Source organism: Protopterus annectens, chromosome 2.part1, assembly GCF_019279795.1.
Source record: "Protopterus annectens isolate FY-2018-M chromosome 2.part1, PAN1.0, whole genome shotgun sequence".
Taxonomy (NCBI): domain Eukaryota; kingdom Metazoa; phylum Chordata; order Ceratodontiformes; family Protopteridae; genus Protopterus; species Protopterus annectens.
In genome coordinates, this window is record NC_056729.1 from 323,090,450 (window position 1) to 323,107,048 (window position 16,599).

The 16,599-nt window shown below is 37.3% G+C and overlaps 1 protein-coding gene across 1 annotated transcript in view; it reads right to left on the reverse strand.

Moving 5' to 3' along the window:
• TBC1D19 (TBC1 domain family member 19) overlaps positions 1–16,599 on the reverse strand; it is a 2,958,314-nt gene that overhangs the window by 1,192,546 nt on the left and 1,749,169 nt on the right. The window contains exon 12 of the mRNA XM_044062152.1: positions 16,518–16,592. Within this exon, the coding sequence (XP_043918087.1) occupies positions 16,518–16,592 (75 nt within the window). The remainder of the gene's footprint in view (positions 1–16,517; positions 16,593–16,599) is intronic.

Consider the following 16,599-nt stretch of genomic DNA (forward strand, 5'->3'; position numbering starts at 1 on the left):
AAAAAGTTAAATGTCCATCAGCCAAACATGTTTAACAAACATAACGCTGACTATAAAATGTTAAGACAGGAGTTGCTTATATATATCCACGTAATGATACAATTTACAGAGATGATAAACATATTTTAAGATACAATGAAACATCTTATATTTTACAGTGTGACACACTATCCTCTTCTGGTCTTAAAAAATAAATTGGAATGCAGTAATAAACTGATAGTATATACTTGTACGGTTATATTTATCTGTTAGGGTAACTGATTTTAATCTTATTGTAGATATTTTATGGTTGTATTACCATGATTTTGATAAGGTGCATTTGATTATGACATGATTTTTTTAGGTGTGGTTTGTGTGTATATAAAGGTTGTTTGATATCAATTTGTTACTTCCTTTGAAGACTTGGTAAAGCCAAGGCACTAGAATTAATAAAGCATTTGTACATGTACCCATTGTTTTATTAGTAGTTTTTTTCATTGTTGTCGCATATTTATTGATACCTTGTCATGCACTTTCAAGTACAAGAATACCCAGTTGGATTGTTTCCTCATCTCCATCTTCTTCTCCACTATCGTTGGGTTGTTTGTACTGCATTCTAATCTGAATCCATACTGCTCATCTTCTAAATTACCTTTTACTACTCTATGTATTCTTTTATCAATCACTCTCTAGCACTTTCATATAGTGTGACGAGTTTGATAACTCTTTACCTTCCACAGTTGTAATGTCCCCTTTGTTCTTGTACACATTTATTCTCCAGTCATCTGGGATATGCTTTTCTTTCCATATTATGATGAGTACTTTCAGGAGTCATATTTCTTCTAACTCAAACGACATCTTGATCATATCTGCTGTGACTACACATTAACCTGCTGCTTTCCCTGATGTCATATTCCTTAATGCCATTCTTAGGGTGGGTTCTTCTTCCTCTTTCATCGTAGGCTGTGCATGGGGCAGTATAGCTTCTGTGGTGTTTTCTTCATTCATAAGCTGCTAGAAGTACTCCTAAGTCTGACTTTGATGTCCTTTGGACTGGTGAGCAGATAGTTGTTAGCACGCTTTATGAATGATGCCTGATGACTATTGTCTTTACCTTTCTGGCTCTGTCTTGTAACCTGATAAGACTGACTTTGCATATGCTGAGTCACTTTCCAGAAATTGCAGTTTCATTGATGACATTATGACTCCTCTCTATGCTTTTTTTTTTAGCTAACCAGTATTATTTCTTAGCTTGATTCATCTTTTCTGTCTCTCTCTCCCTTCTTCCTCCACTACTCCTTTCTTCTGATAACTTTGTGGACTTCTGCATTCCACCACAAGTTTTTCTTAAGTACATTATTTCCATATCTAGTCTGGCTGCACATCTGTTTTATAGTCTTCGGACATAATGTTTTAAGAACTGCCATTCTTCTTTCATGCCACCTATTTTCTTCTTCCTCCTGAGGTTCTACACCCCTGAGCATTTATTCCAATCAACTTCCAGGTCTTCTCTCTGTTGACCTTAGAGCAGTGGTCTCAAACTCACAGCCCCTTGGTCCTCAAGCAGCCCTCAAACCAGCATATGAGGGAAGTAACTACAGTACTTTTCTAGGTACACTGCCTGCACTTCCATTTTGTCTTGGAGATTCTGACCTTTGCCTGAGTTTTCTAGTTCTCATACAGCACCAGTCGTCATTTGAGTTTCAGACCTCTTGCCTTAGGACATTCTATGAAACCAGTTGCAGCTGATTTTGTCCTTCAGTGGTTTATACTGAGTGACTGACAATTTCACTAGGGGTGACTCTGCAAGCTCTGATTCTACCAAAATGGTCTTTGCTTACTACAAGGAAATCTTCCTAAGTTGCTTGTGATTGTCTTTTCTTCATAAACCATATGTTGGCCACCATTGAGCTATCTGACAGACTGAAGTCCAGTATGGCCTCTCCTTTTTTATTCCTCTTGTGACACCCATGTGGATTTAGGTATTTCTCATATCCTCTTCTGTCTGCCTCAGTGTGACTATTCACATCACCCCCTTATCGAAACCAATCATTTTTGTCACGCTTTACCTAGTAAGTCCTGCAACAACTGCCTGAATGTACTCTTCCTCACTGTGGTGTATATGCAGAAATTATGAATACTGCTCTCTCTTTTCACTGGAGTTGGCTTGTCACGAGTCTGTCAATAATTCTGACAACATCCCTCATGGTCTTCAGGAGACTATCTCAGCACAATTTTCAAACCATTTCTAGTCTGTCCTCTTCCTGAGCAGTAGATTCTGGATCTCAAGCCAACTTACAGTGCTGCACTGCCCTTCCACCTTGTCTCTTGGATACACAGGATGTCCAATCTCCTCCTTAACATCATGCCATTCTGTCATCCACTTTCAAGTTGAATCCTGTCAGGGAACCTGTATTTACTGTTACAATCCTTATTTCATTTTTGGCAGATCAATTGGTTTTACATCCAGCTTGCTCTCAACACTGTTATCCTGGGCTTTATGGTAAGCACATACTGGCCAAAAGGGCCACAGAGATTCATCCCACTGTTAGCAAAGGTCCTTGGTGTAGGTCAGAATAGGCTGGGTCCTTAAACCCACTTAGCACTGGCAAATACCCCATGCTGATTTTGGGAGATATTAGTGGATGTGACCAAATCACCTAGAGCAAATGATGACATTGAGTGGCTAGCCCTGAGCTGGCATGTAGTCTGTAATTTGTGTTCTCCTTTCTACAGGATAATGTGCACCACAGCGGATGCATAAAACAGTGGGTGTACACAAATCTTCCTCTGATAGGCACTCCACAGAGTGTGTACTGCTGAACTCTGTTGGCATACCTCTTAAATTCAACTGAGAATGTTGGTTTGAAACTAGTACCTTTTCACCCTTGAGGTGGAAACATCCAGCATGTTTTGGGAGGTAATATTCCATACAGGCATGAGGAGAACATGTACAATCCAAACAGACAGTGAACAGAAAGCAGGATCAGATTTTCTACCTTGAGTCACCGTTGCCATTATACCATTCATGACCTCTAACCTTAACTCTCAAATGTCCAGATTTTGCAGAATGTCCAGATTTTTGCAATTTATTTTTGTTCTGCTCCTCATAAAATTTGTGGTTTTCTGGCAAAATCTCTGAGGACTGACGTCACTAAATAATGCTAAATAAATGACAGACTTTTGAGTTTCAGACTTCATATCCTTCAGAAAATATAGTAATGCAAAGTCTGTCATTCTAGCAACTTTCTAAGCTTATACAAGAAATATTTAAAATCTGTCCCTATATTTGGGCGTTTTCCCCCCTCACACCTTATTTCTGGCTTTGTCCACATTTCTTGCATTGAGAGGTTGAGAGGTACATCTCTAATCATTATACCACCATTAATTAGAGAAATAATTATTCTTTGATATTTGGTACATCATCACTGGTGCATGACCTAGCAGTGTAATGTGCGCATTAGACAAAGAATAAGATAACACTGCAGAGTTGACAGTTACTGACACAGATTATCATGGGTTACTGACTGCACTTTTTTATTGGGATTGCTGCTTTTCTGCTTGTTACTGATTACTGTACTATTATCGCAATTAAACCGACTACTGCACTGGAGAGTACTGGATTACCTGTGTGATATACTTTTTTATTACTTCACTGACTGCTTTATTAATACTGCATTGAAACTATCTGCTTTAAAATTAGTGCAACTGGAACTATTTATTTATATTGTATGCAGCTATTACTCTACAGTTACTGTACCCAGATCCATTGGGTTAAGCTCAATGCTGTTACTAGTTAGGTAGACACAATACTAGACTACTAGGTAAAGGTATTCAGTTTAAATGTTGCCAGTTTGTTACTGATTAGTTTGTTGCTCCTCTATAGTTCCATCACTTTTACATTTTATTTGCACAACAGTCACAGCTCATATTATTGTTTCTTTAACAATATCCCATATTATTACCTTTTTCTAGTCCAATCCACTATTTCCCTCTATCTTAAAGTTAGAGTACATTATTAAGGTGGTGGTCATGTCTTCAGAATGCTATAGCCAGAAAGGAGTATCTCATTACAGGAAATGGATTTTTGAGCTATGTTTTAGCTAGTGTAATATTTGGGTTGTGCTGGAGTATCCAAGAATATATTATTACCAGTTTATTCGGTCTACTCCTGAATGTGACACTAACGATTTTAAGTGAGTGTGGGTTGTGAAGAAATAGGTGTTTGGTACTGAGGTTAGTACACAATGGGATTGGTTTTAGAAGTTTGGGTCAGGGATGGGATGAATATTGCTGCTGAGCAGAAGCTGTACAGCTGTGGGGTAGGCTGAATGGTTAATTTAGTAAGTAGGTTTTCCTTTGCAGTTAGATGGGAGAGAATACTGGTGGGACTTTGCATGTATGTGGATTGGTTTAACAAGGTGGAGGTTGAGAACAACTGCATTAAAGAGGAATGGACAGATGGTTAAGAATGATATTAAGTGAGAAGAGGATTGAGAAAGGTGCATATTTCTGTTTTAAAATAATAAAGTACAATGGTACAAGGTGAGTAAGGAGAGCTGTGGTAAAAGAAGATAGAGTGATATCAGGTGGAGTGTAGTGTATATGAGACAGAGAAAGGGGGTGAAGTATGGATTTAAGAAGGTGATAGGGATACAGCAGGATGAGAGTATGAAGGAAGGAGATGGTGGGTTTAAGAAAGTGACAGGGATAAAATAGGACAAGGATATGAAGGAATAGGACAGAATTAAACCTTAGAATTAAGCCTGAGGCGTGGTGTTGAAAATTGTGAGAGGTTAGGTGACTATTATAAGGGGAAGAATGTGAGATTTTTGGGCATTTGGCAAGAAAGAGACTGGCATAAGACGTTGGTATATATATATAGAGAGAGAGAGTGTTTGGAGAAAGGAACATTTAGGACTTTGAAAAGGAATATGACAAGAGAAGGAGAGTTTCACAGTGAGAGTAGAAGCAAATGAGTGAGCAAGGGAGTAGCTGGTTGGTTAAGAAAATAAAAAATAAAACAAAGTGTATTGGACTGGGTGAGAAATAGATGGGAGTTGGTTGTATACAATGTCCCACTAATGTTTTTGGATAGAGATAGGAGTTTACGACTGACGTGGGATGAGTTACTAGGTTTTTATGATATACAAGTAAGAAGAAGCTATGTGAGGGGGAAGGAGGGATTATGGAGGTCTTAAGATATATAGATGAGGAGATGGAGTTAGAAGTGAGTTATTCCGCTATCTATCCCCAAGTTCAGAGCAAGTGTCATCTAAAACTAGGAGAACAGTAGGAAGATAAATGACCACTGTGATGGATCTCTTGAAGGTCAAATGATAAGGTGAGTATTTATATATCTGTTATAGCCAAATCTGATGAGCCATCAGGTATCGGTTGGGAAGAATCATAAGCAGTAGCAGAATAACCCGTCACTGAAGCACTAGCCAGACAGGTTCAAAATGTTAAAGGTATGATGGTTAATTGTGATGTAACAATGTACCAAATGAGACCTAATAAAGGTTTGCGTTGGATGCATTCCTGAAACAAGCACTAGAAATGCTTACACCTCTGGAAGAATGGACTCGAACCACACTGGCCAAGGGATAATTAGTCACCTGATGAGATGTTTATTTCAACAAGGTTTTCTCAGTTACAGTTACGCTCTCCTTATCCAGAGAAAAGAAAATGACATTGATCCACACTTTAGAACTTGCACACCTTCTACAGGTAAAACCTACATTGATGATGCATGTTTGTGATATGAAGGGACATCTTCCTGCCCCATAAAGAAACAGAAACATGAATAGTTTAGTTTAGGGAAATTTCCAAAGCAACGCTCAGTAAGTAACCTGAGTTAGTCCTGAGGAACACTAATCCCTTTGAAAGACCAGGTAAGATTTCCAGCAGATTACGGCCCATAGTTTTGAGTCTTACAAATGGTGGTACTGACCAGAAAAACAGGCAGCAACTTTTAAAACAACTTAAAATCTGCTGAACATGCTGATCAGAAAGATGGATTTTCAAGACCAACAATTATGAAGTTCAAGTCTTAAGAAAGGGAAGGGTTCTTCAAAGGTGGATGATGGCAGTGCAAATTCTGTTCAATAATTGTTTGACAAGGTTGTGCTGTATATCACAATTCTACCATCCACTAGACAGAAGCAAAGGAATGACAGATACATGCACTGTGATCATGAAATTGCTAATGCCCAAGACAAACATGTTCAAGATAGGTGAGAATTACATGTAAACACATAGGGAACTTCTTTTACTTAGCAGAGCAGACTTATATGGTAGAAAACTTTATATAGTACTCTTGATCACATTTAAGATCTTCACCAAAGATCTGGTGGGATCACAGGATCTAAGGCAACAACCCCATCTGAAGGTGGAACCACCTGCTGTCCAAGCCAAAGCCTCGATTTGGTCACCATGGGACAACAAGGATGGGTGGTATTTCTTTTTTTTTTTTGTTATGTTATAGTACTCTTTTCCACAACATGGGGTGAAAAGGTATCACCCTCTGCCCTCAGCCCTGTTGAACTGAGAAGAACCGGGAGTTATCTCTGTTGTGAACAAGTTCAGAATACACTAATCCTAATTAATTCTTGCAGAGGACTGAAACTGTGGCTGAGAGATTTCACTTAACACCTGGTTAATGGCCAACTGCAGATCTTCACCTCCTATTTGCACAGTGGGTACAATTTCATCTTATCACGACTGTTTACATATCACATCATAGTCTGGTTTTCTGACCTAAGAATAAGATATTAGGATCTCAACTTTCTCTCTAAATTCTGAAGGAGTGCAACTCTCAGCTTAAGGAGGTTCCAGTGTCATATTTTCTAGGTCATTCCATTTAATCTATACATAAGGTGACCAAAACAGATCCTTCTAAACTCCATTGAAAACTGTGATGGACTCAGCAGTACAAAAGGAAACCCTACTCTGTCTAAGACTGGTACAGGAACTGTATAATAGCACAGCATGATCCCAGGCGCTTGACACGAAGATTTGTAAAATCTTGATATCTCTCCAGCCACTGACACCTTATCATCCAATGAACACTCATCAAATGATAATTCAATAGGATGCTAAAGAGCATATCCACCATCCAGCTCAAGACATGTAGAACAATTAATGCACTGACCCACTCATGCTTTTCACCCAAGGTACCCAGTCCATAAGTAACTGGGCTCTCTCAGTGGATAGGAATAACCACAATGGCAACAATTTAACTCCAAATTTAGGAAAGAATTACTTTGCAAGGGGACCAACAGGTAGTCCTCCAAGTTTACAGCATATTCCTATGATTTAAAAACTATAGCAGGGGTCAAAAAAGGATAGCTGAAAAGAACTTCAATGAACCACCAGGAACAGGTCATGCAGCTACAGGAATTCTGAGAGCCTGCTTCTTAAAGGTTCTTGCTAACATGGCTAAATTACTGGTGGGAGAGCAGATAGAAAAGCATGTTTCACTGAAAATAGTGCTGACCTACCACAAATGACAGGAACATTTAGTGAGGTTCTAAGATACTGATGTGTTAGTGGGCAGTCATTATATCTTTTCCTGTGGCTGCAAACATATGAATCCCTGAAGAATCACAACAAAGAATATGAAGTACGCAATATGCCTTTTGAAGTCTCTGAGACCCAGAAGAGAAAAGAACCTCCCAATCCTCTTAGGAATGATGAAGGGATAGGATGAGAAGCCCCCTCCTGATTCTGAAGGAGGTAGAAATTTTACAGTTCCTTTGAAAAAGAGTCTGGGATGTTCCATGTGCTCCAAATGTGGTCACTTGTCTTTTAAATATGGCCTTTCTAAAAGAGAGAGAACCTACAAATTTTAGGGTGCTTGAGACCAAATTTTAAATCCAACAGGGAATGGTGTCAGTTCTGCAGGCCAGGATAAACTCAAAGGACTTGCATGCCGTACATATATTCCTGTGTAATGATCAGGAATGTTGTACAAACCTACTAAGTTGAGCCTGGGCCAATTTAGTACAATTTAAGTCTGAAAGGTAGTGACCCAAACTCAAAATGAATGATGTTTTGGTCTGAACAGGGAAAGGGCTCCACCATAACTTCAGCACTGATCATACCTATGCAGGGGAAGTCAATGAGCTGCTTTTAACATGGTACACAAGTAACTGCCAGAGTAACTATAATGTGAAAGTGCTTATAGGTGTAATGCTTTTTGAATTTTTGATTAATAAAGTTCATCTTCATGGTTACTGGTTATCTTTGCTTATATTCAACATAAAGATGTGCTAAGGTGAATCACCAGTTCTCTAAACTGCAATCAGTACTAACCAATTTCAGGTTCATCTCGGGTGAAATAGAAAACATTTAACAAACAAAAATACAAACATGTAAGCAATAATAGAGTAGTTCAGACTAATTACATACAAAAGCTGTGTTTATACATTGCAGTGAACAAGCACAGTGCAATCTACAATCAAGAAGAGTGTAATGTACAATACATACATTAAAGTGGGTCAATCTTCAGTAAATCTTGGTAGTGTAGATGAGACTCCAAAATGAGACAGGTTATGTGATATGTTCTGTGTTGAAACAGGTGCATATGGGTTAGATGAAGAAGTGTTTTTTTTGAGCTGCATTCTGAATTTGGAATAAGGGTTGATTTCCTTAATGTCAATGGGGACAGCTTACCAAAGAGTAGGTGCCAGAGATGAGAAAGCATGTGGAGTTTGGTTCTAGGGGTAATGAGAGTTGGTATAATTTGTGAGCAGTGTCTCAGGTTGTATGAGATGGTCTTTTCATGAAGTCTAGCTGCAACAGGATAAATGTGTGGAGTTGGAGTAATTTTTAGAACTGGGATCCTAAAAGTAGATTACATCTTTGTTTTATAGGTGGCCATTTAGCTTTTTCTGGAGTGACACACTGATGCTCTCAGATAAGTGACTTTGTAATGACTCGGCAGATCCGGTTAGAGATAGACTGCAGTGTGGCAATGTTTTTCTTGGAGGCAGAAGCAAAAACTGAGAGCCTATATTTAAGATGAGAAAGGAGAGCTCCTTTGCCATGCCTGCTCTGGCTGGTTGGGATAGAAAAGAGGAGATTTTTTTGGCCATGAAGAGGAGAGAGTTTATTTTGGCTCTCACTTTTGTCTAAGTAGAAATGGAAGTTTACTAACTGATCAAACCATAGTCCTAGTTATTTGAAGGTGGAGATTTGTCTCTATGGAATGGATGTGTTGGTCAAAGATAGTTAAGAATTAGGTGTTTCATGAATTTTCTGTGGACTTTCAAAAAAGCATAGTTTTGGTTTTGGTAGGATTGACTAGTAGTTTATAGCATACCTCTCAACTGTCCAGATTTTCACACAATGTTCAGATTTTTGCCTCATATTTTTGAATTGTTTCTCATAAAATTGTAGTTTACTGGCAAATCTTTGAGGACTGCAGTCAGAAAATAATGGCAGGCATTTGAGTTTCAGACTTCACATCCTTCAGAATGTCATGCTAATGCAAAACCTGTTAGTCTATCAACTGTTTGTAAGAGCAATATTTAAAGTGTTCCTATTTTTGGGCCTCCCCTCCCCCCCCCCATTATTTGTGGTTCGGTCCAGATTTCTTGCTCTAAGAGTTTGTTTATTTTGGATAAGATAGTGGTTAATGAGGTCAAATGCCTTTGTCAAGTATATAAATAAGGTCAAAAAATAAAAAGTCAACTGGTAATGGAGTGACCAAGGCAGCATAAACAGCAACAATCAAACTGTTTATAAAAGACGTTTTATTAATACTAACATGAGGTGAGCGCTTCGCATAAAATGCTTCTTCAAACCTTTAAAACAAATAAAATATAACAGCCATATATATATATTCAAAATAACCAATCCACGGACATTGCTAATCATATTTACTCAAGCACTTAAAGAAACAACACATCAAAACTGAAATACCAAATAGACTAATGTCAGAGCATAAATATTCTATGCATAAAAAACTATGTATAAAAACCATGAAACAAAATAGTATACATAAAAATAAAAATAAAAACTATTTGGGTATTCTATGTTTCTTGAGCATGGGCTTAATGGATGCTTGCTCATTCAAACCAGAGCCTCCATAAGCCCTCAAAATGATCATCCAGTTTGTTTCCCTATGTTTGGTATGATTCTGAACATCCCCCATTCTTATATCTGGAGTAATGATGTCAATAACCCTAAATATAAAATTATGTCTTGCACCACACTCCAAAACATGTTTGGATAGGGCATTATACACCAAGTTCTTTCGTATACAGTGTATATGCTCTCTCATCCTTTCACATAGGGATCTATTAGTCTTCCCCACGTAGAATGACTTGCATACAACACACTCCGCTAAATATACAACATTGGTAGATCTACAATTTGCATTAACCCTAAAGGTAAATCTTCTATTCATATCAGGGTGGTCAAAAATTCAGATGTATTAACTTTTCAGTTCAGGACCTGTACCCTTCCAAAGAAAAAATAAATCATCAACAAAACGTCGATAGAAGGGTACATAAACAGCTTTGAACAGAACCTCTTCCTCCCATTGTGCTAGAAACATATTGGCGTAGCTATTAGCACATGAGGTGCCCATAGCTACGCCATGCTTCTGAGCATATATATCATGCTCAAACACAAAAACATTGTTTTTCAACACAATCTCTAAAAGGAAACAAATCAATTCTAGCTGTGGTGAATCGTAAGTACTGTGTGCCCTCAAATAATCTTGTACATAACACACACCTAAATTATTCTGAATCATAGTAAATAGTGACTGAATATCCATAGTCACAAAAAACATCTCCTCGAAGTTATCAATATCTTGTATACAATCATATAAGTCTAAGAGAAAAGTTTTTTGAATATATGAACACGTTATGTGACTGTTTGAAATTTACCATGGTTTTCTCTAGAGAGCGCATTGAATATTCAGAACTATATAGAGAGAAACTACAGGGCTCTATTATAAATACGGGGGTCTATAGGAAAACCTGTTTTAGGAATACTCTTTTGAGTAGAAAAACTAGTATGCATTCTAATTATGTTTTCACAACCTGATCCGTGGACAGGGCATTAGAGCCTCAAGACTGAATCCAACTGATGAGGGTTTTCAGTCAGAGGTTAAACTTTTGGAACAGAGGTTATTATCGCGTGGTTACCATAGGAATGAGATTCTGGAGAACTGGGCAGATTTGGAAGATCTTAGGCAGGATGTAGTGGCCCCTTACTATGACCCTAAGATAGAGCCATTGGTGAAATCATCTGTTTCCCCCATGACCCCACATAGTCATGTGAAGATCCCTTTGTTTTACACACAAGACCATAGGTCACTAAGTGATCTTTTTAGTGAACATTGGTCTATCCTACAGGTAGATCCACAGATTGGTGATATTGTTGGCTCACACCCATCTTTTCCTTTTAGGAATAAGATGAATTTAAAAAGGTTACTATGTAGTAGCAGGGAATATCAAACTAATTATGTAGCACTAGGAGTCACGCTACCTTGTGGTAGCTGTAACTTCTGTGAAGTGATTAATACATCTGAATTTTTTGACCACCCTGATATGAATAGAAGATTTACCTTTAGGGTTAATGCAAATTGCAGATCTACCAATGTTGTATATTTAGCGGAGCGTGTTGTATGCAAGTCATTCTACGTGGGGAAGACTAATAGATCCCTATGTGAAAGGATGAGAGAGTATATATACTGTATATGAAAGAACTTGGTGTATAATGCCCTATCCAAACATGTTTTGGAGTGTAATACAGAAAAAACGTAAAACAGCGACCAACAAGGAAAGTGAAAAAATCAAGTCTTTACTAACACAAATATCCAAAGCGCTTTTCGACAAGCCCAATGCTTGACTTCTTCAAAGGAAATGACATAACATTGACATCCACATTAATATAATTACAAAAATTATTCAATTAACTTAGGAGCAGCCTGCCTCAATCAACATCAAGCAAAAGTTAAAGCAAACCAATACTATATACTACATATACAAACCTAGTGAGTATCTTGAAATCCTAAACTGTGTACCTATATAGATATTTACAAACGGGCAAATATGTAATGCATAAAGTGTGTAAAATAAGTAGTAAGTGCATATATATTTATGAAATGTCATCTTTTAAGATTCTTTAGTTTTAAAAGACTAGCAATTGAACAGGTGTCACTTATCCCAGGGTGGCAGTAAGCATACAATCTCACCTGCCATAGTAACTCTGTTTCTTCTAGTTTTAAAGGTCTAGGTCCTCCTCTTTGATCCATAGGGGTATGATCAATTGCTGTAAATTTAAAACCATGGTTGGGGTAAATACTAATATGTTTGGCTAAAGCATTCTCCATTTTCAACTTTTTAATAGCATATGTGTGTTCGTATATGCGATCTCTCAACCTTCTCACAGTTTTTCCAATATAGAAGGCCGGGCATAATTTGCATCTAGCCAAATATATTACAAATGATGAGTTACAGTTCAATTTAAAACCTATTTTATATGTAAAATTCCTAATACTGAAGTGTGTACCCTCCTCAATGTATTTACAATAATTACAATTCTGGCATTTATGCATGCCTGCATTAAACACTGATCCAGCTGTTTTTACTTCCAAAATGTTTTTTATATTTCTACCCCTCATGTAAACTACTTGAGGTTGACACCCCACTTTCTTATAAATGTCCGGATGAAGTTTAAACATTTCCCAGTTCTTAAAAATAATGTCTTTACATAAACCACTATTTAAATTAAAAGTAGTGATGAATGTAGGTGTTAATAAATCCTCATCTGGTACATCTAAAGTTGTTCCACAAACTAAGGATGTATTTGTGTCCACAGGTACGTCAAATTGCACATTCAAGTCGGGGTTATTAATATAAGGAATGCAAGGAATCTCAGATGCATTAATACATGTAATAGTATTCACCGCCATTGTGGAATTCACACAGTTGTGGTTAACACCTGGCAATAATGGTGTATACACTTTACACAGTCTTTTTTCAGTCACTTCTTGAATCAACTGATCTAACATACCATCAGGATATCCTCTTGCAATAAACATATTCCTAAGATTTAAACACTCATCATTAAAATCATCGTCCAATGTAATCATTCTCGCAGCCCGTACCAGTTGACCCTTAACCACAGATCTTTTTTGAGAAAAAGGATGACAACTGGTAAAGTGCAAGAAAGTGTTGGAATATGTCTTTTTACGATGGATTTTAGCAGTATAACAATTAAGTGTTAAATCTTTATTCAACCATACATCTAAGTATGCAATATTTTCAGTGGAAAATGTAGATGTAAATTCTAAGAAGTCAGTACTTTGATTTAAATAATGTAACATCATTGTGGCTTCGCTTTCTGTGATATGAGCAAGTATAAAGATATCATCTAGGAAACGCGTATATAACTGGATTCTTTCATAGTAAGGATTTAAAGCCGAGAACACATAATGTGACTCCCAGTAGGCCATAACCAAATTGGCTATGCTGCCCCCACATGGAGACCCCATAGCGACACGTACTTTTTGTTTGTAAAAATCGTCACAAAATATGAAAAAGTTATAAGACAGCACCAAGTCTCCTAGTATTGATACCAAATCTAGTTCCCTGTCTGGTGCATTATATTTCCTCAACATAAAACTAACCCATTCTAAAGCTGTATCCTGAGGTATACTGCTATACAAATCCTTTACGTCTATCGTTATAAAATTAGTTTCCTTGTCAAACGGAACTTTACTAATTGTTTCCAAGTATGACCATGAGTCCTTACAGATCTGTCCTTCCTTACGAACATACTTCTGAAGGATAGAATCAATCACCTTTGCACAGGTATATGTAGGTGATCCCCTACTATCAACCAATAATCTTAATGGTGGATTATCAATTCTTTTATGTATTTTAGGGATACCGAAGACGCATGAAAATTTGGGATAAGATGTAATCAAATAGTCATGCGTCTTCAAATCAATTTTATTTTCAATAAATAAATCCTCAATGGTGTCCTTAATAAGCTTGTAAGAACTGTTAACTTCAGATCTAGAACTGTGGTCATACTTGTCGGATTTTAAAATATCATACATCCTATTCTCATAATCACTATTGGTAAAAACCACTAATCCTCCCCCCTTATCAGGTTTACAGAACCTTAAGTTCTGGGTCCCTAAAAATTCAATAAAGTCCATTTCCACTTTAGACATGTTGTTAGTGCCATAATTATGGACCATGTTGTTAGACATGTTTTGGAGTGTGGTGCAACACATAATTTAATATTTAGGGTTATTGACATCATTACTCCAGGTATAAGAATGGGGGATGTTCGGAATCATACCGAACATAGGGAAACAAACTGGATGATCATTTTGAGGGCTTATGGAGGCTCTGGTTTGAATGAGCGAGCATCCATTAAGTCCATGCCCAAGAAACGTAGAATACCCAAATAGTTTTTATTTTTTATTTTTATTTTTATGTATACTATTTTGTTTAATGGTTTTTATGCATAGTTTTTTATGCATAGAATATTTATGCTTTGACATTAGTCTATTTGGTATTTCAGTTTTGATGTGTTGTTTCTTTAAGTGCTTGAGTAAATATGATTAGCAATGTCCGAGGATTGGTTGCTTTGAATATATATATGGCTGTCATATTTTATTTGTTTTAAAGGTCTGAAGAAGCATTTTATGCGAAAGCGCTCACCTCATGTTAGTATTAATAAAACGTCTTTTATAAACAGCTTGATTGTTGCTGTTTATGCTGCCTTGGTCACTCCGTTACCAGTTGACTTTTTATTTTTTGATCATATTATCGTCAGGCTACGGAGTGTTTGCCTTGTGGGTTACCGTTACTTGTTTTTCTGTGTTTATATAAATAAGGTATCTGGAAGGAGGCCAGTATCAGAGTTTAGCAGGGTTTCATCAGTTTGGGACCAAAGTGCTTAATCCAGGCCAAAATCCATGTTGTTTAGAGGAGAACAGGTGGTACTGCTGGACGGACACACACACACACATATATATATATATATATATATATATATGGTTCTACCTTAGTTCAACGACAGCAGAGAACACCAACAGAAAATTTTGAAGCCCCAGAAGCGCGAAATTTGAAAACGCCGAAAGTAGTTAAAGTTGACGGCTCATAAGAACGTCAATGTGCAAGTAAGGCTGAATGAAATTGTGCGGCAGTGATTGTGTTTGGGTTAGGGGCGGGATAAGTGAGTTAGGGTTAGGGAGTGGGTCAGGTAAGTGTGCGGTAGTGATTGTGTTTGGGTTAGGGGTGGGATAAGTGAGTTAGGGTTAGGGAGCTGGTCAGGTAAGTGTGCGGTAGTGATTGTGTTTGGGTTAGGGGCGGGATAAGTGAGTTAGGGTTAGGGAGCGGGTCAGGTAAGTGTGCGGTAGTGGGTTAGGGTTAGGGTTTGGGTTAGGGTTGTAGGTAGTTGTGTATGTGTGGGTTTGCAGGGATTTTGGTGTGCTTGTGTTGTGTATGTGGTTTTTGGACAGGGAATGTGTTTTGTTTGTTGATTGTTGTGATTGTGGTGTGTGCAGTGTATGAGGTTTCGTGTTTGTGTAACGTCGGTTATTTCGTTGTCGGGCATGTGGGGTTTCGTGTTTTTGTACTGTCTACTGTCGGTTATGTGGTTTCGGTGATTGCGTTGTCGGTGTTTCGGGGTTTCGTTTATGTCAGGTAGAACCATATATATATATATATATATATATATATATATAGATAGATATAGATATATATATATATAGAGAGAGAGAGAGACAGACAGAGAGAGAAAGAGGTGTATAGAGCACCTTTTCAAGATGTTTGCCCAGAATTTGGAGAATGGATTAGTAAATAAAATGAAAATGTGTTACATTAATGCAGTGCTTACTGTAAATACTCTGCTGTTTAAGAATACATGAAATTTGAGAACTAAACTCAGAACGCAAAGACACACATAAAGAATATGTTTAAATGAAAGGTATTGGCTAAGAAGAAGAAGAATAAAATAAATCAAAAATGAATCAAAGCAATCTTGAGAAATTAAATGGTAGTTCCATAGTATATGCCTACTGCAAAGCAACATAGTCAAGGAGCAAGGAAAGTTAATTTCAGGACATTTTAGACTTATTAGAAAGGTATAAGTCAGTTAACAGCACTGAAACTCCATTTTGATAAAGTCAACTCCATAAAGATCTGTAAATAAAATCTAAACTTCTAGTTCTGAGCAGTGCAAATCTGTTAACATGAACAATCCCATATTAAATCTCCAAATTACTTACTTTATACTTTTAGAAAGGAAACAGTAACCACGTGTTATTATACACTATGAAACCTTTTCTCATGTATGTAATAGTAACTGGGTTTCACATACATCTTTGCAGCAAACATTGGCCATGACTGTGGCTGAGTACGGTCCATGCTGGATCAGCTCAATTAATAGGTTGATAAAATCAAATCAGACATGCTGTGTGTTGTATAAGGAAGAGGGAAATGCAAAACAAACCTTAGTTATGCAGTTTGTTGTGTAAGAAAAAATGTAAAACATACCTTGTAGATCAAGCTGTCAACCAGGAGATCATACTGTATCACATTAGACTTCAGCTGCTCATAATATAACGTATCCTGAAAT